Source organism: Strix uralensis, chromosome 12 (assembly GCF_047716275.1).
Source record: "Strix uralensis isolate ZFMK-TIS-50842 chromosome 12, bStrUra1, whole genome shotgun sequence".
NCBI classification, from domain to species: Eukaryota; Metazoa; Chordata; class Aves; order Strigiformes; family Strigidae; genus Strix; species Strix uralensis.
In genome coordinates this window covers 2,347,037-2,374,644 of record NC_133983.1, presented here as the reverse complement: position 1 = coordinate 2,374,644, position 27,608 = coordinate 2,347,037, and the positions used below count along the sequence as shown (strand labels likewise).

The 27,608-nt window shown below is 42.5% G+C and overlaps 1 protein-coding gene across 3 annotated transcripts; it reads right to left on the bottom strand.

The window, feature by feature from the left end:
- Positions 1-491: 491 nt before the first annotated feature.
- Positions 492-27,608, bottom strand: NUTF2 (nuclear transport factor 2). Of its 3 annotated transcripts, none has more exons than XM_074881637.1 (6): positions 27,528-27,585; positions 25,405-25,458; positions 16,954-17,078; positions 13,512-13,583; positions 9,393-9,491; positions 492-1,023 (listed from the first exon to the last, which is right to left on the bottom strand). In XM_074881637.1, exons 3-6 carry the CDS (start codon positions 17,050-17,052, stop codon positions 910-912), a joined length of 384 nt encoding a protein of 127 aa, XP_074737738.1. In that variant the 5' UTR covers positions 17,053-17,078; positions 25,405-25,458; positions 27,528-27,585; the 3' UTR covers positions 492-909. The 3 variants fall into 3 exon arrangements, with proteins under 3 accessions (XP_074737738.1, XP_074737740.1, XP_074737737.1); XM_074881639.1 differs by lacking the exon at positions 27,528-27,585 and adding an exon at positions 26,400-26,758; XM_074881636.1 differs by lacking the exon at positions 25,405-25,458 and having other exon boundaries at positions 27,528-27,608.

The following is a 27,608-nucleotide window of genomic DNA, read 5'->3' as shown; positions in this document are numbered from 1 at the left end:
CAAATTATAATGAAGGGATACTAGAAAGATACCACAGAGCATGAGTCTGGCCAGGGCTTTCAAGCCAGATACAAGCTCGAGGAGGGCAGCACTGGGCTGACATCCTGTGTGTCTGCCTATGAAGAAAATACAGCTGTCCTGTTTAGCTTTGAAGGGGAACGTAATAGATGTCATCAAGATTAACTACATGCTCCCATGACTAGTGTTATCCTTGTGTATTATTTGATGCATTTGCCTTGGTAAAATACAACAGCTGAGAACTAACCTGTCAATGTTAAAAACTGAGCTAGAAGTCTCTGTTATAAAAGCTGCTGAGAGGGAGGGAAAAAAGTTGTACGGCCAAGGGCAGACCGGAACTGCCTTCATTGGTAAAACGATCACGAGTGTTCTTCAGTTTGAGTTTTAGGTTTGTAAGTGTTTCCCCACCCGGCAGACACAGGATATCCAAAGCAAGTGATATCATATACTCCATATCCAACTCATGAAAACAATTTAAACTGTTAAGAAAATCTCATGGGTTTATTGTGTAACGTAGCATTGAAACATCTGAACAAATCAATATCTGGGCTGTACAGGCTGCTGTTCTTTCATTTCTTTGGGTTATAGAGCATCTTGTCAGTACATAAACAACAACCTTTTGCAGTATAAATTCTTTCCGAGGCATGCTGGTACAACACAAATTTCTCTTGTCAAATGCAGCTAAGTCTAACTTCCAAACATCATGCACAAGAAACTCATCTAGTGACAATGTAAACTCAGCAGAAGGGCAGGTCACAGGTCTTGCTCGCTCACGCTCTGCAGTGCTGCAGGTTTGTGTATGATATTTGGAATGTTCCGTGAGTGTGAATAATACCAGTAAGAGGAGAGAAGAAAAAAAAAAAAAAGCATGGGTGCCTCGGGGTTGCCAGCTCAGCCAAAGTTGTGCAATGCTAGCCTGAACATGTCATTGGTGCAAACCCAGGCATCATTGATGTTCTTTAATAGAAATATCTGGTGGAATCCCATGATAGGATCTTCATCAGCCTGTAGAAAGAGAGGAAAAAAAAAAAGTTCAAAAAGCTATTTTTGAGAAACGTATTCCAAAACTCACAATAAGACAACTTAAAAGCCAATGTTAACAGTGATGTCACATGCTGTAAAATGCATAGTACCTCAAGAGACACTAATACACCCAGAGGTTCTGTTCCAAGGTGCTTTGCAGACAAACACCTAGGGCCCAATAACACAGAAATCCTGCAGCGGCATCCGAAGTTGGGGTTTTCTGGAAGACTTGCAGACATCTCATTCCAGAAGCTTTACACCACTGGTAAGAGCACACCCACCTCAGTGTTTAATAACAAATTTTCTCTGGGCCTTGCCCAGGAACCAAGCATAAAACAACATGTTTCAAAATTAGTTTTTAGCTGCTGTACTTTGGATTGATGACAGAAGGGAGTTTCTGTAGAAGTCGGTATCGACAATATTGCCTGAATAATCTGGACTTTTGAATAATGATCTGGACTTTTGAAAGTCTTCCCAGAGCAGGTACAGCTGCCCAGCAATGTAGGACTTGCCACTTCCACTGTTCAGGAACAGCTCAAAGGGAGCAAAGTATTTGCTGTAGCTGTGACAAGATGTTCTAAGCACAGAGAATCTTTGCAGCAGTGCCTCAACTCCTGTCTCTGACAATTCAGCTAGGTGTACTACTATAGTGCCTGCACTATAGTTACTATATTACTACAAAAGTAGAAAATAGTATTAGAGGGAGACTAGTTCTCCCACCTAACATTTACTAGTCTCCTCAGAGACATCATGCAGGAATTAAAGCCTCAAAATAAGATAAATGATTCCCAAGTCAGCTGGAAATCACACGACAGGATTTAATCTGAACAGCACACAGGACCAAGCTACAAACCAATCTTCTGATACTGATCACAGCGTATTTAATTCAGCATTTTTGGAGGATTTTAAGCTCTATTCTTTCAGCACACAACAATTCAGCTTCAGAAAAGGGGGGAAATGCATAAAAAAAGCATTGAAAAGCAGCAGCCAGAGCAGCACATGAAAAAGGCTGTCAAAGTGCTGAACATTTATTTGCAACGCTCTGCTGCTGTCCACCAAGAAGAGCAAATGAAAAGGTTGAAGAGCAAAGCGGACTACAAAATAAACAAACAAAAAATCTTTAATATTCATGTAAGTGATAAATTGACTGTGAAACAAGTCAGCTTTGAGGAGCAACTTGCTAAGGACATGAGTTATATCACAAAACAGCAAGTCTGCCAGAGCACTGGTAGGATCAAGTGCATGTAAAGCAGCATTCAACTCCAAACCCACCGCAAGGATTTCACAGTGACAACTGCCTAGGAAAGAAAATGGCGTGGATGAAGTGTAGTTTCAGAAAGCATATACTAATTCACAGAGAAAAAACCCAAAAAGGGCCCTAGGTTAGCTATGGCCTCTCAGGAAAGTGATACCAAAATCATGACAGGCAATTTTTTTTTTTTTTAAACCAGCTCAGAGCTCAAGGCAAGCAGAGTGTTAGCAGTTATTAGGAAAGGAACAGAGAACCAAAACCCACAAGTAAGCAACTGCATAAATGCACAGAGAACAGTCACATATTAAATCCTGCATGCACTTCTTATTAATTTTTTTATCAAAAAATCGTAGAATAGGGAAAGGACAGAGAAGGGCAAGAAATAGGAGCCAGCTACAAGACAGCTTCCTACTGAAAATAGTAAATTGAGTATGACACTCTAGCTTGCAAAAGAAAAAAAATGTGATCAGGGTGGGGAGAATGGACAAGATATCAAATTACTATAAAGCCATGAAGGACAAAGCGAATGAGGAAACTTACTACAGCCAGAAATTAAGGTGGCAAGAAGTAAGGCCAGAAGTATGAACAAGTCCAAGTGTTCAGTAGACGAATGTAATAAAAATTTTCAAGCAAGGCAAGTGCCAATAAAGTCACTGTTCAACAGGCTGATGAACTGGGCAGCTTTCTGTAACATCAGTATACACCTCCTTTGGCATTAGGCAGAGGCACCATAATAATCAGTATCGTGTGAACTATCCAGTAATTATGCTGGATTAGACCAGCCGTCCATCTAGTTCATTAGCACATATGACAGCAGTCATGCCAATTATTTCAAGGGAAGTATTATCATTATTACATCTGCCCAGAAAAGATGCTTGCATATCCATGCTGAAGTGGTGGCCTGTGCACCAAAACCCAGGGATTTGTGCCTTTTCTAGCTTTCCCTAGGTATCAAAGGGCAACGAAGCTGGTGCAGGGTCTGGAGCACAGGTCTGATGGGGAGCGGCTGAGGGAACTGGGGGGGTTTAGTCTGGAGAAGAGGAGGCTGAGGGGAGACCTCATGGCCCTCTACAACTCCCTGAAAGGAGGGTGCAGAGAGGGGGGATGAGTCTCTTGAGCCAAGGAACCAGTGCCAGGACAAGAGGGAATGGCCTCAAGTTGCACCAGGGAAGGTTCAGACTGGATATTAGGAAACATTTCTTCACAGAACAGGTTGTTGGGCATTGGAATGGGCTGCCCAGGGAGGTGGTGGAGTCCCCATCCCTGGAGGGGTTGAAGAGTCGGGTTGACCCAGCGCTGAGGGATCTGGTGGAGTTGAGGACTGTCAATGTTAGGCTAATGGCTGGACTGGATGATCTTCAAGGTCTTTTCCAACCTAGACGATTCTGTGATTCAAACACAACACTTACATCCTAGTATAGGTTGGTAGTTGCAGGTTCCCAGACATGAAGGAATCTTAAAGAAAACCGAGTAGCATCAGAGCGCTGCACATTAAAGTTTGACGTATGACTTTGTAAAGCATCTTATTAATGCTATCCCTTTTGACCAAGTTGGAATGAATTCATATTTATGTCAGCTCCTTTCTAATGGCTTAAACCAGCCAGGCAGAATAATTTCAGTTTGAATCCACTTCTAATCACAACTATTAATAAGCATTTAGTATACTCTCAGTTGCCCTATGGTCTCTTTAGGTCACTGAAGCATCTATTACAAGTTGCATAAGTAGTTTTCACACCAAATTTGAGGCATGTCATTACTGACATGAGTACACTTTAAAAATAGGCTTCTGGAGAAAAAGAGATATCACCACCAGCCTAGTTTTAGTGTAGGTTTCCTCAATTTCTGATAAGCCTAGCTGCACTGCAGCTCTTAGTGCCTTGGCTTGACGAGTATTTCCTCCTTTCTTACACAATTCAGGACTGGACACATGAAAAAAAGCTTAAAAGAAAAGGAAATCTTCCCCAAACACTTGCAGTTGTACAGATGGCAAATTCCCACAATGAAGTCACACATTATTGCTTGCTTTTATTCGTTTCATGTTACGTCTTCACGTGATAGAGGAGCAGTACACTTGAAAAACAAGGAAAATCCTACATTTAAGGCAAAGTAATTTATAGTCCGTTCCCAAAATTCTGAGTATATCCTATTAACATGGAGTAAAGACCCACAGTTGAGTGACTTGGGATGCTCTAGAAGGCACAGACTAATCCTATCCCATTTTATTTTGGATCTTCGTCACAGCCCAGATGACGTCACTGAAACTCTTTACTTTCCACTCCAAATTCAGCTACGTCCAACTGAAAATTTGCATTTCAGATGTGAGCCCAGGCTTGAAACACAGGGGCTTTATTTTTCGTACAAAGCTTTCCTTTATGCAGTTCAAATGACATCCTCAGTTTCATGACATCCTTGAGTTAAAAATTTTTTTTAAAAGTCACAGAATCAGATTGGAAGGATCCTCTGGTTTCCAGTCCAGCCTCATGCTCATAGCAGGACTACCAGCAGCACTGAACCAGCCACAGTTTTGTGGTCTTCCAAGCCTCCAAGAATGAAGGTTTTACAATGTTTCCCGGCAACATTTCCCAGGGTTTCAACCTTCTGGTAGGAGGAGAGGGGAAAACCAAAAACAACCCAAAAACACAACCTTGGGTCCAATCTGAACACCCCAAGTTATGGTTTACAACCACTGTCCCTTGTTACACTGTCTAGCTCCACCAAGAAGAGTTTGCTTTCAGGTTGTTGGAAGTACTCAATGATTTTCCACCTACATTTCAGGCAGATGGTCCTCATCCACCTCCTCTTACAACTCAATAAGCTCTCGACCACTGGCAAACTTGGCAGTTTTTTGACCTCTCCCAGTTTTTCTACATCCCTTCTCACGTGGAGGCTCAACTCCTCAGCTCACAGAACCATGGGTCATGGCAGCTTATTAGATACAACACAAGTTTAGCTGCAAAACTTAGTAGAAAACCACAACTCTTCTCCTCTCGTCTGGTCAGAGACAGTTTTACTCTTTCACCAGCAGCACCCCACAGCAACTGTTGACTGAACTGCAGGCTGGCAGCTATCCTTATTTCAAAGGAAAAGCTAATTACTTAAGGTAACAGGTTCTTTCAGATGCTGAGCCTCATTTAACAGGCTTTAAGCAATGCTTTCAGTGTTCAGCATGCATTACAAAAAAATCCAGTGATTTCAATTGCAAATTCCCTTTCCCTTTTAAGACTAGAAAACACCACATTACAATTAGTTATTCACGATTAATTCTGCAACAATCACTTCAAAATTCACACTGTCTCAGGGAGAGCCACAGATCTGCCACATTGCTCCAAGAACCGCACACGCTACAGCCATGCTTCTCAGCAGAGCTCAAGCACCAGAAGAGCGAGAAGAGAGCACTCCTTACTCAACCAGGACAGCGAGGACTGCATGGAAGAGAGGTAAGGCAGAGGGTTAGACGTTGTGGAGGGCTAGCCTGAAGACTTCATTGGTGCACACCCAGGCACCTTGAAAACTTTTCAACAAAAAGGTTTGGTGGAAGCCTAGAACCTGGTCATCATCTGCCTGAGCATGACAGGAGAAATACGTTACTAGGTGAAGCACACTGAAAATACTGGGTGACATTTTGGATGAACATTGGCAAAGTAGCATCACACCAAATGAAACTCACTCCTAAAGGCTTAAACTGGTGCTTACTCTTCCTAGTTGAAGCAAGCAAGCATGCACCCAGACAATGAATAGCAATAAAAAATGCTAATAGAATAAGCGGAGGTCTATTTATTATACCTCCACAAATGATAAAAAAATATTACTACCTATCCCAACTTCCATTAAAGAGGATCTTTCATATGTTTACTTGTAAATACGCTTTTCAGTGAAAGCAATTACTGTACTCCTTCTGCCAGTGAGTTAGAGCCTCACTAGTGACATTCACCCTACTTATGTGCTCTATTATTCTCCAACATCTTCTCCAAGAAGCTGTTGTGATTATTCTGCTGCAAAAGATGTTATTGCTTTTATTTACAGCTCATATTGGTATTTGCATGCTGGGCTGTAGACTGGAACAGCACAGAGGCAGATACACATCCTGCCCTTGTCACAGGGCAGTAATGATTTCTACTGATCCCAGGTAAATCCGCCTCCAGCAGGGGAGGCCAAAGGCTTAAAACAACCCAAACCTGCAGGTTTACTTAAGGCATAATACTCTGGTAAAGGAAATAGAGTTTGACAGTAATAGTCCTTGGCCCCATTATTTCTTCAGAACTATTCTTGTACAGTTAAGAAGAGAGCTGAAGCTTTGAGACAACTTGGTAGCAGTTCACTCCACAGCATACACGGGGAGAATAGAAGATTTTTCTGCTTCCGTTTGGTTTTTTTCCCCAAAATAAAGATCAAAATATAATGGTTTAAGGAAGAAATACAAGATGTGCCCAGCTCGCTTAAGAATGAGTTTCCACTGAACTTTAGGCAGTAGCAGTTCAAGTAACTAAGGCCTCAGAAAATCTATTTAAATACTGTGCCAAGAATGACTTAGGGCATGTTACAGGTATTTTAGCATTATTTTGTTGAATTACTCTATTAAAAGCATTACGCATGCTCCTTCATTACATAAAACAACACACACTGAGGACTCAAAAGCATACGCATTAATTGTACTGGGCTGTGAAGAATTTGGCTCACAGTCCCATGAAAAGGATAACTGAATAATAAGCAGGAAGCATGGCTTTTCCCTTCAAACCCTGCTACTGATGGTCTTGAAAGTGCCCTTCCTTGTACAAATTCCTCTACAGTTTTCTTCAAGACCAACAGATGTGAGCTGTGCAGAACAGCCACGCCATTAAGGTGACAACCTTTATATAAAACAAAGTATGCCACTCCAGATGTGTGTGAAAGTGTACCCCGTTCAACTGGAGCTCTAGATGAGCCACTTGTTACAACGCACTGACTGAACCCAGTTGTTCTCAGTTACTGTATTGTATCGAGAACAGCACTGAGCCACATTAAAATGGCTGTCAACACGTATGTATTAACATGAGAAAAAGTATTCTCTACATATGTCAACCAGGTTCATGTACTGGCAGAAATGGTTACTACACGTGTCACGCTACAGACTGTAACCGATTATTTCATCTGTCCACCTGTGTTAAGTATCACACAAGGCAGAAGCAAGAAGTCAAATTCTAAGCTGACTTTGACTTTCGAGATGCTTCTTCAGTGAGGAACAGCATTCCCAGGCATTAAAAAGTGATTTTTTTAAAGCTAAGGTTGGAGACACATACACGTGTAGCATGGAAAAACATTGCCCCTCCTACTAAAAATTCACAAACAAGTTGGATTTGATCATTAATACAGGCATACTTTAATCCAGTATGTTCTTTCCAAGTACCCAGATGCACTATCACATGATCCCTAAATTATCCAGGGATTTCAGCACACTGAAATTATTCAGAGGATAAAAACAGCACTGTAAGAAATACTACTTCTAGCCATGGTATTCATAAAAAGCTCCTGGACTGCATCTACAACCCTAACGACCATAGTAAAGGATGAGAAAACCCAAAAGCTTTACTGAATCTTTAAGAACTTGGTATCTTGCACACAACCACTGCTGCAAGCTGTGATTTGCTTGATGATTATGCAATAACCTCAAAAACTGTGCAAAACTGGGTGGAGGTGTGACTGGCCCAAGACACTGAGTCAAAAAGTCTTGGTCACATCACTGAGTTTTGAGTACACCCAAGAGTAAGACAGATGAGAGCAGCATGTCTGACTTCATACTTGTCCTGCAATTCAGTGCTTTCCGTGGCCACGTGCAGCTGCCTTTCCTCAACAGAGTGTGTGCAGGTGGGACTGAGCAACAAAAAAGCTGGAATCCAACTTGCAGCTAGGAAGCAGGAGCAACTTTAATGAGAGCCAGAGCTATCAATGTTAGGCTTAGAAGTGGATGCAAAACACTGGGAACTGCTTTTCTCAACTGGCCAGCCCAGAACAATTAAGGGGAATAGCTAAGCAAGCAGATTCAAATTTGGAGTCCTATGTTTGCTTAGTTAACAGGACAGTCAGTGGAAGTTTGAATGTTTTGATACCAGTGGTGCCACATTCAGAGTTAACAGGAAAAGGAAACCGGAACAGCTATTTTAAAAGAAACTGGGTTCAAGTAACTCTAAAGGCTGGATGGCTTGAGAGTCATGACTTGACCTAGCTGGACCAAACCTTGACAAAACTAACTCTGATAATTATAACTATTGCTATGTTAATTTCACAGTTAAATAAAGACTGCCCACTGTGAGCAAGTTGGGCCTACAGCTGACTTTATATACAGGATATTTTTTGCAGATTCCAGGACAACTTCTTTCATTAATAAGTAGTCTCACTAATTTACAAGTCTGTGGCCCTGGCATATTTAGATGCAACATTTCCTCAAAAGAACAAGAGACTGCCTAAGTTTACACAGTTCAGTAGTGTAACTTAAACAGCAATGTAATCATACTACAGCCTGAAAAATAACTTGATCTCTTCATAAGAAGGAGCTGTTTCAACAGTTTTTGAGTTCAGAGGCAATACTCCCATTGCTGAAATAGTTTTGACTATAGAGGTGCTGGACTGCATTAACACCAGGACTGTATTCTTGTGTCCCGTGACAGCAAAGGAGAAACATGGTCTTACTGAAGGGTCGTCAGCTAACAAAAAAAGCCTGCTAAATCACAGCTTGATGCTTATGTTACATCAAAGAGCACATAAGATGCACTTACGTTGCCCAAGAACACTGTAATGATGCTTTTAAGTGCAACCGAGGAAGAGAAGTATCGATGCTTCTAAAGCCCCTATGATATTTGTATGCACAGTAAAAACCATAGTGCTTTGCTTGGCAGGAACATATGACTGTCAAATTACAGGTATTTTACCTAGTGCTAATTATCTGAAGGGATGAGCAGTTTCTTGACAGTCTTGAACAGCAGAAGGATGACATCCCAATGCAAGCTTACCAGTGCTCCGTCCCCACCCAAGAGGGCATTTTAATGTTTTATGATATCAGATGATTTAGAATCCTGCAAAAATCTAAGACATAAGCATTTATTAACCTGTAATGGAAAGGGTTTACCTTAAGCTGTCCCACTACCATACTGAGTATACAGCTGTCAGGTGTAGGTTGGTGATCTTGTGCTGTGATGCTGTGTTGTATTTTTTGGAAAGGGAGGCTCTACAATGAAAAGAAAGTAAAATAAGGCAGTGTACAGTCATTGCATTATTTAACTTACAAAACAAAGATTGAGCAAATCTAACGTTATGAAGTGTTAAGACTATTTTGGTAATACTGCATGGAAAGCTGTTGCAACTCAGGCTGGCTTGAGCAGAACAGTTGTGTTTTTCAAGCACAGAGACACGTAACAACATCACTGTATACATTGAGCAGTACCTCTACCTAGTCTAATTACGCTTCAGTTCATCTACAAGCTGAAAGTTCCTACAATGAAGGCACAAAGCTTCTCTGCTCTGAACAGTGTTAAAAGATTGTTCTCCAAACTTGTTCTCCAACAACTCCAAATTTGTTCCTTTGTTAAAATGTCTATGAATACAAAGGAAAGATGGCTGACCAAGAACCACTGTTCAGGACTTGAAATCCACATATCCATCTTTCCCCTTTTTTCTTTCCTTGAGGCACCTGAACAGGCACCTGAAGGGAACCAACGCAGCAACAGGCACCATCTTTGCCATGTACCAGGCCAGAGATGCGGAAAAGAAGGAGGAGAAGGAGATCAAAAGCACGCATATTGAAAAGAAGCAGCCTTCTACGCTCATGTAGCAGGTGCAAGTATGTCTGGAGTTAGGTGTGTGAGGAACACACCTGGAGAAACAGCAGACATGGGGGAGTAATTCCCCTCTTTCAACTTTGACCACATTCACATTGTAATCACGGACAACTCCAAGTGGTGAACATCAAATATCACCCTCGAATCAGGGGGGATCTCAGAGTCTGGCCACACAAATGCAATTTTGGCACTGTTCTATCAAAAGCTGCATTAATGCCAGATGCTTCACAAGTGGCAGCTCAGCACAGATGGAGCTCTGAGTGACCACATGGCTGATACCCAGAGTCCATGTACTGCACAGGACAGCAGCATGTGGTCTTTTAAACCTCAGGTTGTACTTTGATGCCTTTGCTTCATTTCCCTGATTTGTTAACAGGTTGAGGCAGACCCAAACAGGTACTTTGACAAGTTCTGCATTTCACTCTAGTGGAAGGAGCCTGAAAGACTTCCTAGAAGCCCAGGAGACCTGAGTCCTACCGTCAAGGATGGGAAGTACAGTCTTGGCTCTACAATCATAAAGCTCTAGAAAGAATACCAGGAATCCTTAGATGATAGAGAACACAGAAACCTGGGGAAGCAAAGAAACCGTACAGAACAGCCCTCAAATCAGAGGGACAGTACTCAAGAACACTCTTTAATAAAGCCTGCAGCGCTTCCTCTTGGCTGGGAGAACAATGCCGACCTACTATAAAGTGCAAAGTGTGCCAACTGGTTTGTAATATGGAATAGACAGTAACAAAAAAAAAAATCCAGAGCAGTCTTTCCTGAACTACCAGCAGAGTGTTTTCCAGGGTCACCATCCCAAACTTGAATGTGCAATGTGCCTGCACAAACATCGGCTGCGACACTGCACAAAAGAATACTATGAAGTCTGGTCTCACCTCAGCACAACAGCTTCTTGCTGAACAAGTCCTGCAAGAAGAGTCTCTTGAAAAGGCAGAGGGATGAAGGGGAATGAATGTGGTTGTATCCAGAACCCAGCTTTCGGTGTGACAAGATGCCAGTGAGAGGTGAGACTGAGGAGAGAAGACAGGCAGGAAGGAAAGGCTTCAGAGTCAAGAGCTCTGCAAAATGGTGACACGGAAACAAAGACAGGGCTGGGTAAGACAGGGACTGTTTCAAGTACCTGACTGTCCCCTTCAGAGAAAAGGGCCCCAAAGGTTGACCAGGTGAGTGAGCTACTCATGGGATGCAGTGGGGGAAATCCCACTGGAAAGAGTAGGGTCAGCTGATAGGAAAAATCACTGATGTTTAGGATAGACAGAAGCCACCTCAAAAGGATGGTTGCTTGTAGTCATCCATCTGTACTTGAGAGAAGCATTTCTTGATATGAAGAGTACAGTAAAAGTGACTAACAAGTGAGAAGCCACACAACCACCAAGGCTTTTAGTGTACTCTGACAGTAAAACTCATCTGGGCTTTCACTACCAAAACCATGGAAACCTCCTTGAAGTCAGGTAAGAGAAATTCTGCAAGAATAAAGTAAAGTAGCTTAAACTCACTCCTGGCAGCACAAAGCTACCTGTCCCAGCTTTCTCCTTGGTCCAGGAAGTTTGCAGAACAACGGGATTATCTCAGATGCTCAATGTAAATCAGTTGCCTCCTGATTAGGGCAGGCACTCTATTTGAAACAACTCCTAAGTCCAGCACCAATTAAGGCAGAAGGAACAAGTGTCAACTCCCACTCTGTAACAACATACAGGTGCACCAGTGCTGACAAAGCAATGTCTTCACAACCCTGCCCTACTGTGTTAGCCTCGTCTGACAGAGGACATTGAAAAGGTGCCATAGCCTTGTTACACAGCAGAGAACTTGCTCTAAAAGAAAATCCTGCCTCATGGTGCTTGCATTGACTAATCAGCTGGGCACTGAAGAACACAAGACTGCAGAAGTGCAAAAGAATCTCTGCGTTAAACTTTCAGTGATCTGCTCAGCTGACTAAGACGCTCCAGAAGCACAGAGTAGGTGAGCACATTAAGTAGAAACAGTGAACAGTAGCTCTGTGCTGACAGGTATGCTGAAAGATATTAGGGTCACAGTAAGTTGATACAGCCCCATAATGAGCCATGGCAGTGGAAGGGCATGGAGTAATTTTACTGCCTTTCTTCCTTACTTTAAGCAGATGGGTACAAGTCAGAAAAAGTCTCCCTGAGGCAAAGTAGCATGCCTTCACTCACCAAGCAAGACTCTGCAGCAGGCACATGAATCCAGAAAGTCCAACTGGTACCACAGACAGGCAAGGTAAAGATGAGTGGGAACAGGGCCGATCTGCACTGGGCCAGATCCAAGGCAGTCTGAGACACTGTGGCCAAGCAAATGCTTAGCTGGTTGGGTATCTAAATGGCTGCTAGCCCAGAAGTCTAAAGAACACCGAGTACACAAACAGGCAACTCTGGAGCTTGAGTATCTCCTCGTCTAGAAGCAAGCCATTGCAGGCTGTGCTATTTCTGAGGTGCGTGGCCTTCTCAAAGGCAATGCAGACACCTAAAACACAGATCCAAGGGCAAACCTCAGCCTTCACCGTTAAAGATGTCCTGGATGAAAGCAGTGATTCCAAAACACAAGAGCAGTAGCTGTGCAACAAGACAAGCATCCAAGTTAAAGATCTCAACGGGTAATAAAAATGGTGTATCTGCCTGATATACCATGCTCTGAGCAGAACATCCGAGGACCTAAAGCATGCCCTCCACGTGTCTTGCAAGAGAAACAAACTTTATAGTCTCATGACAGGTTATAAGTACACTCAGTTTTATAACAGAATCATGAATTTACTCAAAAAGATAAAACTTCTCCAAGTTTAACTAAATGAACACGGCATTTCAGTCTCTATACAGTAAGAAATGCTTTCCTCTCACTTGCTGATGAGGAAACTGGTTTTGAAGTCCTGAAGCATAACTGCTCATATCTGAACAGCTGACAAATGCAGCATAAGTCAGGTTCCCCACTACAGAATTTATTTGCAATTTATGTATCAGAAAACAAATTGTTTCTTGCAATAACATCTTTAGCCTCTATCACAAGCAGATCAAATAACAGGTTTGTAATTGCTACTTCCTTGGCATGCTTTAAAAGAACAAAAACCACCTTTCATTCCTCTAGATCACACGGTCAGCTTCTGAACTATACTTTTTAAAAAAAAAAATCAATAATGTCAAATGCAATTGCAGTCACAAAATAACCTTGCAAACTAATGGAGTCAATTAACATGCCACCATTAGAGCCACCAATGGAACACCCCACTACACAGAACTAAATCACAAGTAACATTTTTTGAAGACCAAAAGTTGGAAGCACAAATCCCATATTCAAGAGTTTTAAACTGCTGATGTCTAACCTAAATTTTCAGAATTTATTAATTTATAATCTTCAGAACTGTTTCCCCAAACATTCAGTAAGGATTACAGACTTACAGAGAGTTTTTCAACAATAGCTGCTTTGCCCTGGAACTGCTGTCCTTCCCACGTAAGGCATGACGCATCAATCTGGGAGCAAAAGAAAAAAAAAATCATCAACCTGCTTAGGTAACCTGTAAGCAATCCTGGTAAGGCACTTTGTTTACTTGGCATATATCCTTAGAATCCAGCTCTTTGCAAACTGCCCCAAAGGGAGATGCAAAGAAACCACAAAGAGCAACTGAAATAGTTTGGAATAATCAATGAGAAATTAAGCAGACTGAATTTCTTTATCATGATTCTACCAGCAAAAGAAAGTTCCCACCTTTGGATCAAAGTTAGCTTTCAGAAGAAAATAAAGGATACAAAAAAAATAATCCTACAGACACAAAGTCAAGACTGTAGAGAGGCAAAAAATATGAAGAAATCTGACAAAACGAGTTGCATCACCAGGGTTTTTTTTAACTCTCCGTTACTGATTTGCAGATCTTACACCCAGAAAAGCAGGATGTGCCTCTAAAGGTTTTCTAACAGACTGCCCTGTGTGGCATGAAGTGATTGAGGTGCTTCAGCCTACAAACACTTCCAGTACCTGAGGGAGGGCATTCTGAGCATGCTGTGTCATGTGCAACAGCAACAGGCAAAAACCTTTCTATTCAGCTTAGGATACTGTTTAAATCAGTCACAATATCCTACTGTTGACATAGCCCTGCCTGCCCAAATCCAGTTTTAAACCTTGGCAAATAGACCATTTAAATTGGTTTCCACTGAGCTCAAAGTCTGCCTGCTTCCATCTTCAGCACCATCACCCTAATACACAATAGCTCTTCTCGTACATCTTATCACAGATGGCTATTCACTTCCACCTTTTTGAGTTTAAATACCTCCAGGAACACGATTCCCAGCTCTTTCCCATCTAGTCTTCAACTCTCACTGAAGCTCTGAATGTCTCAGCAGAAAACAGCAGATTCCAAACTCCATTTGCATGCTCTTTGGTAGATTTTCCAGGCCCTGTTTTTGACCCACACCACATCAAAAAGCCACTTCTTTCAGCCACACATGCTGTGCTGAACCTGCAGAACTGCCACAGCCACTTTAAAAAAGCTTCTGGTCCTCCATGTATCATCAGAACAAACTATACAGTGCAACAAGAGCCAAAAGAACAAAGAAAGGGACCAGGGGCAACAGCACGAATCATTTCAGGGGCGCAGACTCAACCAAAAGCAGTATGAAGAGCCCCTGAATACAGTCTCGAGTTCGGACATGTACTTCTTAGGAGGAAATACTTAGACTGTGTAATCTAAAGTCACACAGCAAGTTCTCTGGCTGACACCACTTGCATCTTACATGACATCAACCCATGACGTTGACAACTTGAGAAGCCAGGTGATGGTACAGGGAATGAGACTATCCTCTCAAGCATTCCAATTACAGCCTTCAAATATGGAAAGCCACAACGGCAGAGGGGACACAGAACCTGCCTTACTGAATCCACTTCAGCAATCAGCAGGTGAGCACAGTGGTGCAGGATCTTCCTGATGTTTCAAAGAGCAGCAAAGTACAAATTAAGTTGGTAAGGAAATATGCTCTTCCCGAAACACTACAACTTCACACTGTACACGATTAGTGTCCACCTGACTCTGCTATAGGTTACCTCCATAACCACTTGCTGCATCAGCGATCTGGGAGCAACTGCTTCAAGAATGAAAAGCAACCCCTCCTCTATCCTAAAAGCCCTACAGATGAGAAAACAGCATAAAGATAAGAAAATATTTAATTATAAGTAGCCACACACCCAAAGCAGAGGAAAGCAGCAGCTACAGCATCTTCCTGCAAAACAACTACAGGGGGTTAACTGTAAAAGAAGTCTTTGACTTAGTATTCTAACTCACTTAAGCAATTCACAGCAAAAGTGACTGGCCCAGACCCCTGCCTGGAATAGGTGACAAAAGCTGAACTGACTTGGATCACACCACTAAAGGAGAAAACTGAACCTTGCAGTGGAAGTAGCCATACAGGAATGCAAAACAAATCCAAGAGCTCCCTGCTGCGTTCCCGCATGCTATAGAATTTATTTGCTCCCACAGTGTCTCTGAAGGCAAAAAGCTCATCAGTAAAAGCGCATTTCTGCAGAACCTCCTTCCAAGTTAGACAAGTTGTGACCTTGGTGCATTTTAGCCACACAAAACAGGGTCCCATCCTCCATAGTTTAGGAACTCCACAAAACAGACACACATCGGTGACCTGTACTGGTGGTGTCCTGCATAACAGCTCTCCTGACTACATTTGCATAGGTATCTCCATTGCATGATGAAAGGCAGAAAGACCCTAAGGGTAGAAAAAGCCCAGGAGTTCATTGTGTGGAAGGCCACATTTCCAGGAATTTAAATTAGCCTGTACTTACCACCAGTCTTCTGAGGATTGAATGTGTTTTGGTAATAACATGACAGAAGATGCTAAGTGCCTTCATATTTAGAGTTGTGGACTGAACACAGGCTCCTTGTTTTCCTTGCATTATAGGCTCTCTGTACACATTTTCTTAGCCAAAATAAGGCAACAATCTAGCAGACAGCAAATACACAACAATCCAAAGAGCAAATGCTGGTGGACACTGCTGAGGCATAAGGGGTGTCAGATGGTCCTCGTCCAACAATTTCAATCCTCGGGAGCTTCGTGAAACTTCATACAACTCATCCAGCAGATGAAAAACAGGTCAGAAAAACGGGGTATGCTGCTAGAAGCATATGTAAGACTCGAGCGTCTTGCTGAAACAAACGCCTCGGCCACCCAGCAGCATTCCTCACCACCAGTAATCAATTCCACACGCAGAGCACTTTGTGTGTTCTGAGGGAATCTTCCCCCAAAACTAAAAGCTGATGTTTCTTTGGTTTGTTAGCCTTTAATTTTAGAAACCAAATCTACTTTGCCCCAAATAAGGAGCAAAAACCTTTGAAGAAATTTAAACTGAATTTAGATTTAACAAATTCTAAATATTTAAACTGGGTTCAAAACTTTAAATCTATTTTAATGTTCTGAAAATTAATACATCATGAGATCCAAGAAACACCTGGAAGGACTGCTAAACAGAGTAGACTTAAATCATATCCCCCTTCAAGAGGGATCCAAACAAATCCATGCCTGTAAATGAATGGCAAACTAAGGCTAGCATATTTGCTTTTACAGACAATCACAGGATCGTCATCAGTCGCCTCCACTACAAGCCACTGTCTACAGTCAGCTGGGGGTTTTACACGTCTGCCTATAAATAAGGCACACAAAGCTCAAAGTAGATGTGAATTGTAAAAGAAATGCAATAAATAAAAGTTGAGTGTGACTGCACTGACATTCTGCAGTCAGGATAAAACCCACTATCTCACCCTGTGTATTCCCACACATCAAAATAAGGAAACCTAGACAGATAACGGGACAAAGCCCCAGCCCCCTTTTTGTAGATACTTACATATATTGCTCCTAACTGAGTCCTGTCTGCATCAAAAAGCTGGTAGTAATGTTGTACGAAGCTGGACCCAATCTGCTCCCAGATAGGCTTGTCTCCCATTCTGAATCCTCACCTAAAGCCAGTGACTGTAAAACAAACAAACAAAAAATCATCAGAAAGATCACATAAAGAAGTGTAACACTTGGCTTGAGTATCAAGCATCAGTAAACACAGATTTTCTCAGCTGGCAAGAATTTTTCTTTGGAAGAAGTAGGACAAGTCTCACCTCTGTATCCTAGACTTTTTTATAAATAAAAATCTCAGATACCAAATGGTTTGATTTCTTATTAAAGCATTTGGTGACTGCTCGAGTTATTTCAGTGCAAGGTCACAACTTACATACAAAAGGAAAGAACAAGAACAAAAATGAGTCTTACCACCTTATATTCACATATTTCAAAAATCACACCATCTCAAAAAGTTGGCAAGCACTTGCTATTACATCTTGATCTCATTTACTGTAAACAGCTGATGTGTTAATATGGATTGTCTGCAAGTGGCTTATACCAACTGATTTATCTATTCAGCTCCTCAGGTATTTCGCCATCCACAGGCCATTCTAAGGAAGAGCGTCCTTTCAGTGGTACACAACAGGAGTTAATTCGTTAGCTCTTTGCTAAACACAACCTTACTTTCCTCTTCTGTCACTGAGGCTGAAGTACACTCAACGTTTATCTTTGACTCTGTAGTAATTTCAAGATACAAACCATGAGGTTCCACAGTAGTGAGAATCTGCAGTTCCCAGTGAAGGTACTGGAAGCTCAGAGGCATCCCACACTTCTGAACACAAGTCCCTCTAAAATAGAGGGATTAAACATACAGCATGTGCAGCAGTTCAGACAGACCTAGTCTAGAAACTATCATGCACAATCAGTACAGATGATTGCTTTACCATGCCATTAAATTCTTCAAGAGCAAATTCATTTTTTTTTTAATCCTGGAATCTCTCTGAAAGAGTGAAGAATTGTGCTAAAATTCAAAACACAACAGTGCTGTGCTCAAAACCCACTACATCCCATTTTAAGATCTGAGTTTCCTTCAAGCAAATGAAATTATACTTGCTAAACATCAAGATCTATCAGCCTCTAGTCCCTCGTTGCAACCCCTGACCAAGAACCCTTGGCTCAGGTCTGTATTGCACTGAGAGTCTGGAAAAGCATGAAGTTCTGTTTTAGGACACAGGCCATGACAGGCTTTCTTTAGATGTCAATTACTCACACACCTGTTTAAGATTTGACAAATTCCTAAGAGAACCAAAAAACTTGTTCCTAAGATCTCCACAGTGAGCATTACCAGGCCTAGCTTTCTGTGCACAGTCAGAGAAGAAAGCTCCTTTCATATTTTACGCCTTTGGCTGCTTGAGCTTTACTCATACAAATGGGAGCTGAAATGGCTTCAAACCCTAGGCCAGAAGTTTTAAGGATACACAAATTTGGCCAGACTTACAGAAAAGTATCTTTTAGTAGATCAGTGGCTGAATAGGAGGTAGCATACAAGTTTTCAGGGTGGTAAATTCAACTACCCAAGTAAAATACAAACCAGGAACAACTGTTAGAGCTTAGACACTCAGACTACTTGAGGGACAAAACGTTTGGCATCTGTGGAGCAGAAACTGTGACAGCTGGCAAGGTAGCTCTCTCTGCTGAGAGGGATGTTTTGTAGCCTGTGAAAAGAGGGGAGGTTCAGCAGAAGCAGCTTTAGTTGTGACAATGCACCACAGGAGCATGCCACAGACTCTGTGGTTTTTGACATCCAACTGATGCTGGCTGCATGCTAGTTCTCAAGTACACCTTAGAAATTTATTTTATTCAAGGATGAGGTCAAAAATGAACTGAAGATAGAAACATACCTATGCAATTTTTAAGCATCTTTATTTCAATATCAACCACCTAGGCAATACTGTCAACATCAAACCACACAACTACATACACTAACATAGACTAAAAATTCAAAGAATTGTTGCCACATTAATATTTGAACTGCTCCAAAAGATCTACAGTCTGGCATCAGTCACCATCACATGTGCTCCACTAACACTTGTAATACATGACTCAGTCTGAAGAAGTTTTACCCAATGTGGTCACTCCTCTGGGAAAAGAGATCACAAATTAAAAATCCATCCAAGTACAACAGGTTTAAAAAACAAAACACATGCACACCCCAAATAACTTAAACCTACTTCTTTACAAGAGAAAAAGTTGTATTGATTGCACATCCACAATTGCCACATAACAGCCTAGCCCGGAGCAGATGTAGAAATGAAACAACTTCAGCCTGTATTAAAGGATTTTATGGCGAAAGAAAACCACCACACTGACTCCCAGAAAACTTTACTGAGGGATGCCCACCCTGCTGTTAAGGAGGACTCTCATGTCTTGTTTGGAAAAACAGAAGTACTGGTATTTATTTCTGAAGTCTGCTGTTTCCATTCCAGACCTGCAGGTACCTAGAGGTATGTAGTCTGGGATGGCTGTGGTGGAGCCAACAATCAGTCCAAGTGAAAAATCACTTCTATTCACGTTTTATGGATCATCATCGCTTCATCTTCAACTCATGAACTCACATCACTATTAGATATCCTTCCTAAACATCCAAGTGCAAATTTAGTTGACAGTATCGATAATAAACAGCCACACATCCAACAATGAGATGAAGTAGTGAACAGCAAAACCACACCAGCTTATTCTCCTGAAGCTAGTTACCTACTGCTAAATTATTTTTTTTTTCCCCCACATACACAATGTGTATTCATCCTTAACAGCTCACTGAACCATCATACAAATCCAAGATCAAGCTGTATGCCAGCACTGCACCTCATTTACACCCAGAGGCTTTCAGCTCCTCAGAGCACAACAGCCTCACTCAAGCACCAGGTGCCTTCTGTTCAACCCTGAAACTGTGAGAAAGCCTTTCAGACTGCAAGAAATTAAGGAATTTGTATTTTAAATACCGATAGTAGTATGGTTTCTAAAACTAGAATTTAGTAGGCTAGCTTGCTATGTCCTTCTAAAAAACGTATTTGTATTTTTGCCAGTAAAATACCATTAAATAAATTTAAAAATACCAGTATTAATTTGACCAGTTATAATGTTGATTTTGCCAGAATTGAGAACCAAACTAACAAAAAAACCCTGCTGCTGAAATTAATGATCCTTGACTTAATTATATTTTTTTTTTTGTTACAGCCTTGCTCTTTTTTCCTGTGCCATTCATATATGGTTTTGCTGAACACACTCTCCTTGGAAAGGTTTTTCATTTTCAGTTTCTGATTTGTCACCTTTTCCTCCATGCTGTCTTATGTTTTCTGCCTGTCACCACAGATGTAAGAAGCTTAGAGACGTATTTAAAGAGCAAGATAGGAATGATTTTCTGTGTCATCAAGCCCAGTCCCTTTCAATGAGATACAATCCCTATAAGATTGTATTGATACATCTATCAGGCTGTTTTAAAGACTTAAATGTAATATAAAAGGCTTTTAAGGTCCGTTCCAAAGCTAGGAAGAAAGGATGCACATGTTCTGATGTTGTCAAACACTCTTGACACAGATGTGCCTCAGAGCCATCCAGCCAAATCTATCCATGGTTCACTCAAAGTTCAGTTACAGAGACAAGAATATTCAGTTAATATTAAGACAGATAAAAGAAGTTTCAATAACCTAGAAAGCACATAAGATGTGGCACACCTGTCCTTTTAAAGGCACCTGCTGAAAGTTACCACTGTAAGTGGATCATCAGATATTCCACCTTAATTCCCCACAGAAAAGGGGACTGTTTTCTTAAACTAATTAATTTTCTTTCCTTTGTCACTTCAAACCAAACCTACCTCATCACATCCACTTAAGAACATCACAGCCCATTTGATTAACAGCTTCTTTGCAGAAGCACAGCAGCAAAGCTGACTTACCAACACAGAGTGTAATACTTTAACTCACAGTTCCCACTCCATTTCCTGGAATGTGCTCATATTAGAGAGTTTATCCCCACCTCAAATACCACCCAGCAGTCAGTGCTCAAGCTGAAACCCAATACAGAGTGCACAAAAGCTACAGCTGCCAGCAGCTCTCTCTTCAACAGGTACACGCTGACACTGCAGGACTGGGATCGCTGCTCCACAGGGGACTTTCCCTCAGTGACGTCTAAATCAAATTTTCCAATACTTTCGCCAGGCCACACACTGACACATCCTCAAGTGTAAACTCCAGCCCTCTACACATCTTTCGCCAGGCTTCGTACAAATCTCACCCTACAAGGTACCATGGTATCCCCAGTATCTTCATCCCATGTTCATCCCCTAGCCTGGCGCTGCTGCATGACACCATGGGGTACACGGCATCCCTGAATACACAGCAAAGCTTCTGTGTTCAGCATCCCGCAGCACAAGAGAGGGAATTCATACCCTAAACCACGCAGAACTTCCCAGTTCCCCAGGCTTTCTGACACTCAGTCACAGACCCCCAATATCAGCAGACCTCCACAGGGCCCCACAATCCCAGCAGCCCAGCTTGCACAGTCTATACTGCCCAGTGCTTCCGTTGCTCCTTGACCTTGCCAAATCGTCGAAGGCTACACTACACCCCAAAGCCTCTCTCCCCACTTTCTCATAAGTTCCTCCAGCTTGTTGCGTCCTGCGCCACCTGCCACGCTGGTCCAGGAGGGAGACAACTGCCTGAATTAAACTCTCCCATCACCTGCTTTGGCACATGGTAGAAGGCACCAATATCATGTGAAGCTGGCATGAGTGACTCAGCAAGCAGTAGCACCAAGGAGGAAGACACATCATGGTATGAGACACAGCATGACCAGAAGAGAAGAGAGCCTTCACACGGGCCATGAGTGATCTTGAATTAGACTAGAGTTACACTGGCCTCAGGTAACAGGTTTTCTGTCCACAAAATCCAGAAACACAGAATATTTCCCATTGCCTGTCACAGCTTAGCTGCTCTTATCTACACTCTTCCCTCTTCCTTTAACCCTAACGCTGGGCATGAGAGATCAGCATGAACACACCAAGACTGCCCGTAACTCTCAAGGGGAACACAGTCCTTAAAAGACCCATTTTGGCGAAAGGTCTGTATGAAACCTTTCCCCATTGCTTCCTTCAACAAACAAGAAACCACAAAACTCCCTGGAGACGATTCTCTTGTCAGCATGCTGCAGCACAAAGTCCAGCCTTCTGCTCAGGTGGCATCACTGGAGCAACTTGGAGGTGTAATTCGAGGAAACGCCAACTTTTTACTTGGCAAAAGTAGAAAGAGTCACCTGCCGACAGACAAATAAACAGATCGCTTTCCCTGAAACATGTAAGCACCAGTGACATTTGGAGCAGGTGGGCTATCATCACATCTCTGCAGTATGGAGACAGACCAAATAATTGTTTCAACCAGCAGTTATGTTTACTGCATTATCAGACCTGGACATAGGCAAGTTTACTGCTATCAAAATAAAAAAAATTAAGTCTTTTTGAATTCAAGCATGGCAGACCTGTACTTCTAAAAGAATCCTACATTTTCTGAAAAAGGCAACAAAAACTAGTATGAGCAATAGTAAAGTATAATATAAATTGCTAAAGAAACCAAAGGTGGTCTTCCAGGGATTGCCACATCTGAACAGCAAGCTGTATTCAAAGAATCAACGAACCACCATCACAGGCAAATAAGCTCAGTAAAGACTTTCTGATGCACAGAACACTAAGAAAGAAAACATTGAATTTAAAGAGGAAAAGCCGCAAACTAATACGTTGTAACACCCTAGTGGAGAAAAAAAAATTGCCATCTATTATCCCGTTATGACTACACTTATTCCACAAGTAATAAGAGCATGAACAAACCACACTCCCTGGATATTAAAGCTGGCCCTACACACCACTGCACCAAGGTTAAACTCTCTTAAGATTGAATTCAAACTTGTTTTCTGGAAGATTTGAAAAATCGTTGTAACAAGAGAGCACCAATGCTCCCTTCAGACTGGTGCTGTTGGTCCAGGGCTACAGGTGAATCCAAGGCAAACATGATTCACACCATCAGTTGCTGCACCCTTCACTACTGATTAACAAGAGTAAATAAGGACAACGAAAGAGCTCTCCCTTGTTTCAGTAGCTGTTATTCATACAATTTCTTTCATGCATGTATTTTTGATCGCTCACACGAAAAAGTGAGCACCTTAGACTGCAGTCAAAAAAAACAGCAAAGCATCAAACAGTTTTTAGACTATTTTTCCTTCAATCTCTTTTCTACTGCCACTAAAAAACATAAAGATAGGAGCATCTCCTGTGCACACATTCTAGCAACACAATGGAACCAGCATCACAGGACCAGTTAATCTCCTCTCAAACAGATCATCTATTCAGCTATACCAACAATCACTTGATAACAGGTCATCTTCCTTTAGCAAAGGCACACACTTTCAAAAGAAACTAAGCAAATTATCACAGAATCACCGAATAATTCAGGTTGTAAGGGACCTCCCTCCAGCTCAAAGGAGGGTCAGTTAGGAGATCAGATCGGGTTGCCCATACCTTTACCCACTTTGATCCCCAAAAACTCTGATGATGGAGACTACGTAACCTCTGTGGGCAATGCTTGACTGTTCTCATGCAGAGGGCAGCTCTCCCACGTCCAACCACAATCCCTTCTGTTCCAATTTACGCCCCTTGTCTCCCATCCTCCCACTAAGTACCCCTGTGAAAAGCCTGGCTCCATTTTCCTGATAATGGCCTGACAGATATTGGAGGCTATGATTAAGCCCTGCTCAAGCCTTCTCTTCTCTATGCTAAACAAGCCCAGGCCAGGCCTAATGCACATTAACACAAGAAATGATGAAATACTGGAACTTACTCAGGGACATCATACATCATCAGTCATTTCCTTAAACACGCTGTACCTCTTTCTGATAAATTCCAATTAATGGTCAAATCTTTCTCTGTTTGAAAACCTATGAAATTTCCAGTTGAGGAGCCAATTCAGGCATTCAGAGGCTGACAGAAAGAAGTGCTTCTCTTGGGTATCTTCGCTATCATCTCCACAGTAGCTGACTGATCCATGGAGGGTAACAATCTGAAAATTACTGCTCCAAGCCAGTCAGAAATTATTGATTTCAACAGAAACCTTCACCTAGTAATTGCTATGGGCTGCGCTGTGCAAGAAATTACATTATTTCAAATATGCTTTCAGATCTAAAAATAATTAAGTCTAGATATGTGAACAGTTGAGGGATGGACAGGGAGAAAGGGGAAGAGCGACAAGGTGCAGACTGTTTCCTTCTGAAAAATAACAAAAATAAATTGACTTCCCCCTTCCCGTTTTTTTATTCCTCTACTCCAACTTCATTAAAACAAATTAATGTAGGAATTATGCCAACCTGAAGTATATTTTTTTTTGGTTACAGATGTCAGCAAGTAAAAGGTCACTAGTAAACAAAACACATGGGGAGGACTCTGGAGAAGCTTTCACTGTGCTACAGCTTGATGCTCATCTTGTCTGCAACCTGACAACCCAACAGTCACAAAGAGTCAGTCGAGATGATTTTCAAATACACAGACATATATTACATATAATTGGAGAGGAAGACATGTTTTGTTGTTAAGCAATAGCCACAACGCTACATATCTGCCATTTTTTGCCACAGTATTCTTTATGCAACACAAAAACTGAATTCAAGTTTACAAGGCTGAAGTTACATTTCTCTTCCCCAGGATGAACCCAAGACTGATCAGTTCTAAAGCAACAGAGGCAGCCCTGGGGAACTGGAGGGGATAACAGCTGCAGCACATTCTTCTTTACCTTATAGGCACAGTAACAAAACATTTAATCTCCAAGAAACAGCAGAATATAAAATATTTCTATCCGTCTCTTGACTATCATGACAACTGTTTCAGGTTAAGAGAAAACTATGAGCTGATTTTTAAGTTACAGAAGCAAAGACACCATATTTTTAGTTACAAACTGTTCTTCAACAAATCATTCCTTAAAACTTAACCAGATTCATTCATGAACTCAGTAGCAATACTCAGTATTCATTTTTATCCCGAATAGAACTTCTGCCAACAACTGCAATTTTCTTTTGAAAGAACTTGCAAGTTTTCTTGTGGTTCACAACTGAATTTTGGCACATTTGAAAACAATAACTGTTGTATGTTTGTCAAAGTAGCCAGTTATGTAAATAACAGCCCTGAATTAGACAGCACAAAGGTAGTCACCCCTAAAAACATAACTCTAGCTGCTTTGGTGCAGTGCTAAATGCAAGAGGACCAAAACAGCATTGCTATTTTGCATTATATTACCCCATAATTTTAGGTTTAGCCACAGCATTCCTCTATTATTGATTGGCAGCATTCAAAAATATGGAAAATTTTCTCCAACATGCTTTATGATCCACAAGTTTTTCATTGGGGTAAGCAAGGCTTGTTATACCTCACCTCCTTGTGATTGGTATCAGGTCTTTGGTTGAGCTCCAAATTTCCAAGAAACATCTGGGGAAAAAAAAAAAACACCAAAACTTTTCCTACAGCATCTAGCTATCTTCCACTTCAAAACCACACATTTTCCCTCCTGCTTTGGTTCCTTTTCCTCCCCGCAACACACAATAGTCCTGCTTCCAGAAACACAGTATGTAAGCACACCAACTGGTCATATACAAATCTGAGTATCAAAACTGTCTGTGAAGCCACAATATCTAGGAGTTTTAAAACAACTGAAAGAAATCGTACTTACAATGTCACCAGCTATTAGTATATATTGCAATCCCTACACAAAACATACTCTACACCATCATGAACTAGACAACTCTATTGCTAACGACAGAGACAAAAGAAATCCCAGCAGAGAGAACCACAGAAAGTTGTTACCATTTGCATTTTTCTAAAGAACTGAACAAACACAAGTGTTAAAGCAAATATTTTTCAAATCGTCCACCAAATTACTTGCAAGCTTTTAGAGAAGAACATAAAATAATAATTAGGACCCCAGCAGGAAAATAGTTAAACTGTCCAAAAGCAAGCCAAAGTATCATTGCACTTTAAATTAGATGATGTGTTTCACTGATAACACCACCACATACAGCAATTTCTCTACTTCTATGCAGATATCTGTTAAATGCCTTTTTGTTAATTGCTGCTAAAAGAAAACTTAAGTCGCCACACGCAAACACAGAAAGCGCTGCCTGAACACAACTCTTCCCAGAAAAAGAGAAATCAAGAGTATCAACTGGAGAAGGTGGCTGATTAAAGAATCAGATTTAACTTTCAAGCAACAGTTCTGCAACTGATTCCTATTCAAGCATTTCCCTGGGCTTTGTTCCAGTCCGACTGCAATACAATGTGTATGCTACAAATCCAACTCTAAAAGACACATTTACAGTAGAAGTGATGGATTTCAAACGCAAATGAACAGTTGAAGTATTATTACAACCTGCCTTCGACTAGAAGTGTGAATTGCAAGAACAGCATCTTGGGGACTTCATGTCTTCAGAAAGCTTTCTCATATTAACAAAATGCAACATACACTCCTCGCTACTGTAAATTTTTGCAGGTTTTGATTAGTTTTAAAGCTAAAAAGTCCCAACAGCTGTAGAAGTGGAAGAAAAAAAAAAATCATCTCTTGTAGAATCACACCGGAAACTGGCAACTCAAAGGAAAAAAGGCTACAGCAGATCACTGAGCACATGCACTTTTGTTAGTTTTACTCCAAGGATGCAAGAACCTTTCGTTTTCTACATGACAAAGTGATTCAACCACGTCAAATTAACTTCAGTCCTCGCACAACCTTCTGGCAAGGCAGCCATACAATAAGACCATCCCAAACCCTCGAAGCAGAAGGCATACTTAGCAGCTCTGAGAGCTCACCCTCTCCACCTCTCCTCCCTGCCACACCAAGCCATGGCAGAGCAAGGCCACAGCACCGACGGGCACCAGGCTGGGTGCTTCGGAGAAGTCCCGGTGCCTCAGACCCTCGCGGCGGCAAAGCCTCGGGCAGGTCGGAGCGGTCGGCAGGGACAGCACAGCGCTCCTGCGAGAGCCGGCTGGGGACGCCGGTGCTCCCGCGAGGTTGAGGAGCAACCTTCCCCTCCCAATTACCGGCCGGCCACCCGCCGGAGGCCCCTTACTTTCCCCAGCCGCCCGGAGGAGCTGGGCTGGGGGCCTTCCCCCCGCCCCAACCTACCACCACCACCCACCCGCGGGGCCGCGCCGAGCCGCGCCCGGATCCCCCCCACAGCCCCGGGCAAAGCCGGCGGCGGCGGCGGCTCGGCTCCCTCAGCCGGTAAACGCGGGCCCCGGCCGCCGCCCCTCAGGGACCGCGCTGCCGGCGCCTCAAAGACGGGGAAGGTCAGGGCGGCTCCCGCCACCCGGCTCCCGCCCAGCCTGGCCCGGCCCGCGGCTGCCGGCGGCGCCCCGCGGCGGGGCTGGGGCCGGAGCACGGGGCCGCGGCCGGCGAGCGCGGGGTGGGGCGGCTCCATGTGCCGGCGCGCCAGCGGCCAGGCCCAGGCCCGGGCCCGCTCCCGCCGCCCCGCCGGGGCCCCGCCGCCCCGCCCCCCCGCACTCACCCCGCGGCTCCCACTATGGCGGCAGCGGCACCGTGCGCGGCGCGAACCCCCTCAGCCTCTCTCGCCCGCGCTCCCCGCCCC

Excerpts from the sequence above, each read along its gene's own strand:
- NUTF2 (XM_074881636.1), bottom strand. The coding sequence starts at position 17,052 with ATGGGAGACAAGCCTATCTGGGAGCAGATTGGGTCCAGCTTCGTACAA. Across the intron at positions 9,492-13,511 it reads CTATTGTTGAAAAACTCTCT|AGCCTCCCTTTCCAAAAAAT; the intron begins GTAAGTCTGTAA and ends TTTTCATTGTAG. Across the intron at positions 1,024-9,392 it reads TGGTAGTGGGACAGCTTAAG|GCTGATGAAGATCCTATCAT; the intron begins GTAAACCCTTTC and ends CTCTTTCTACAG.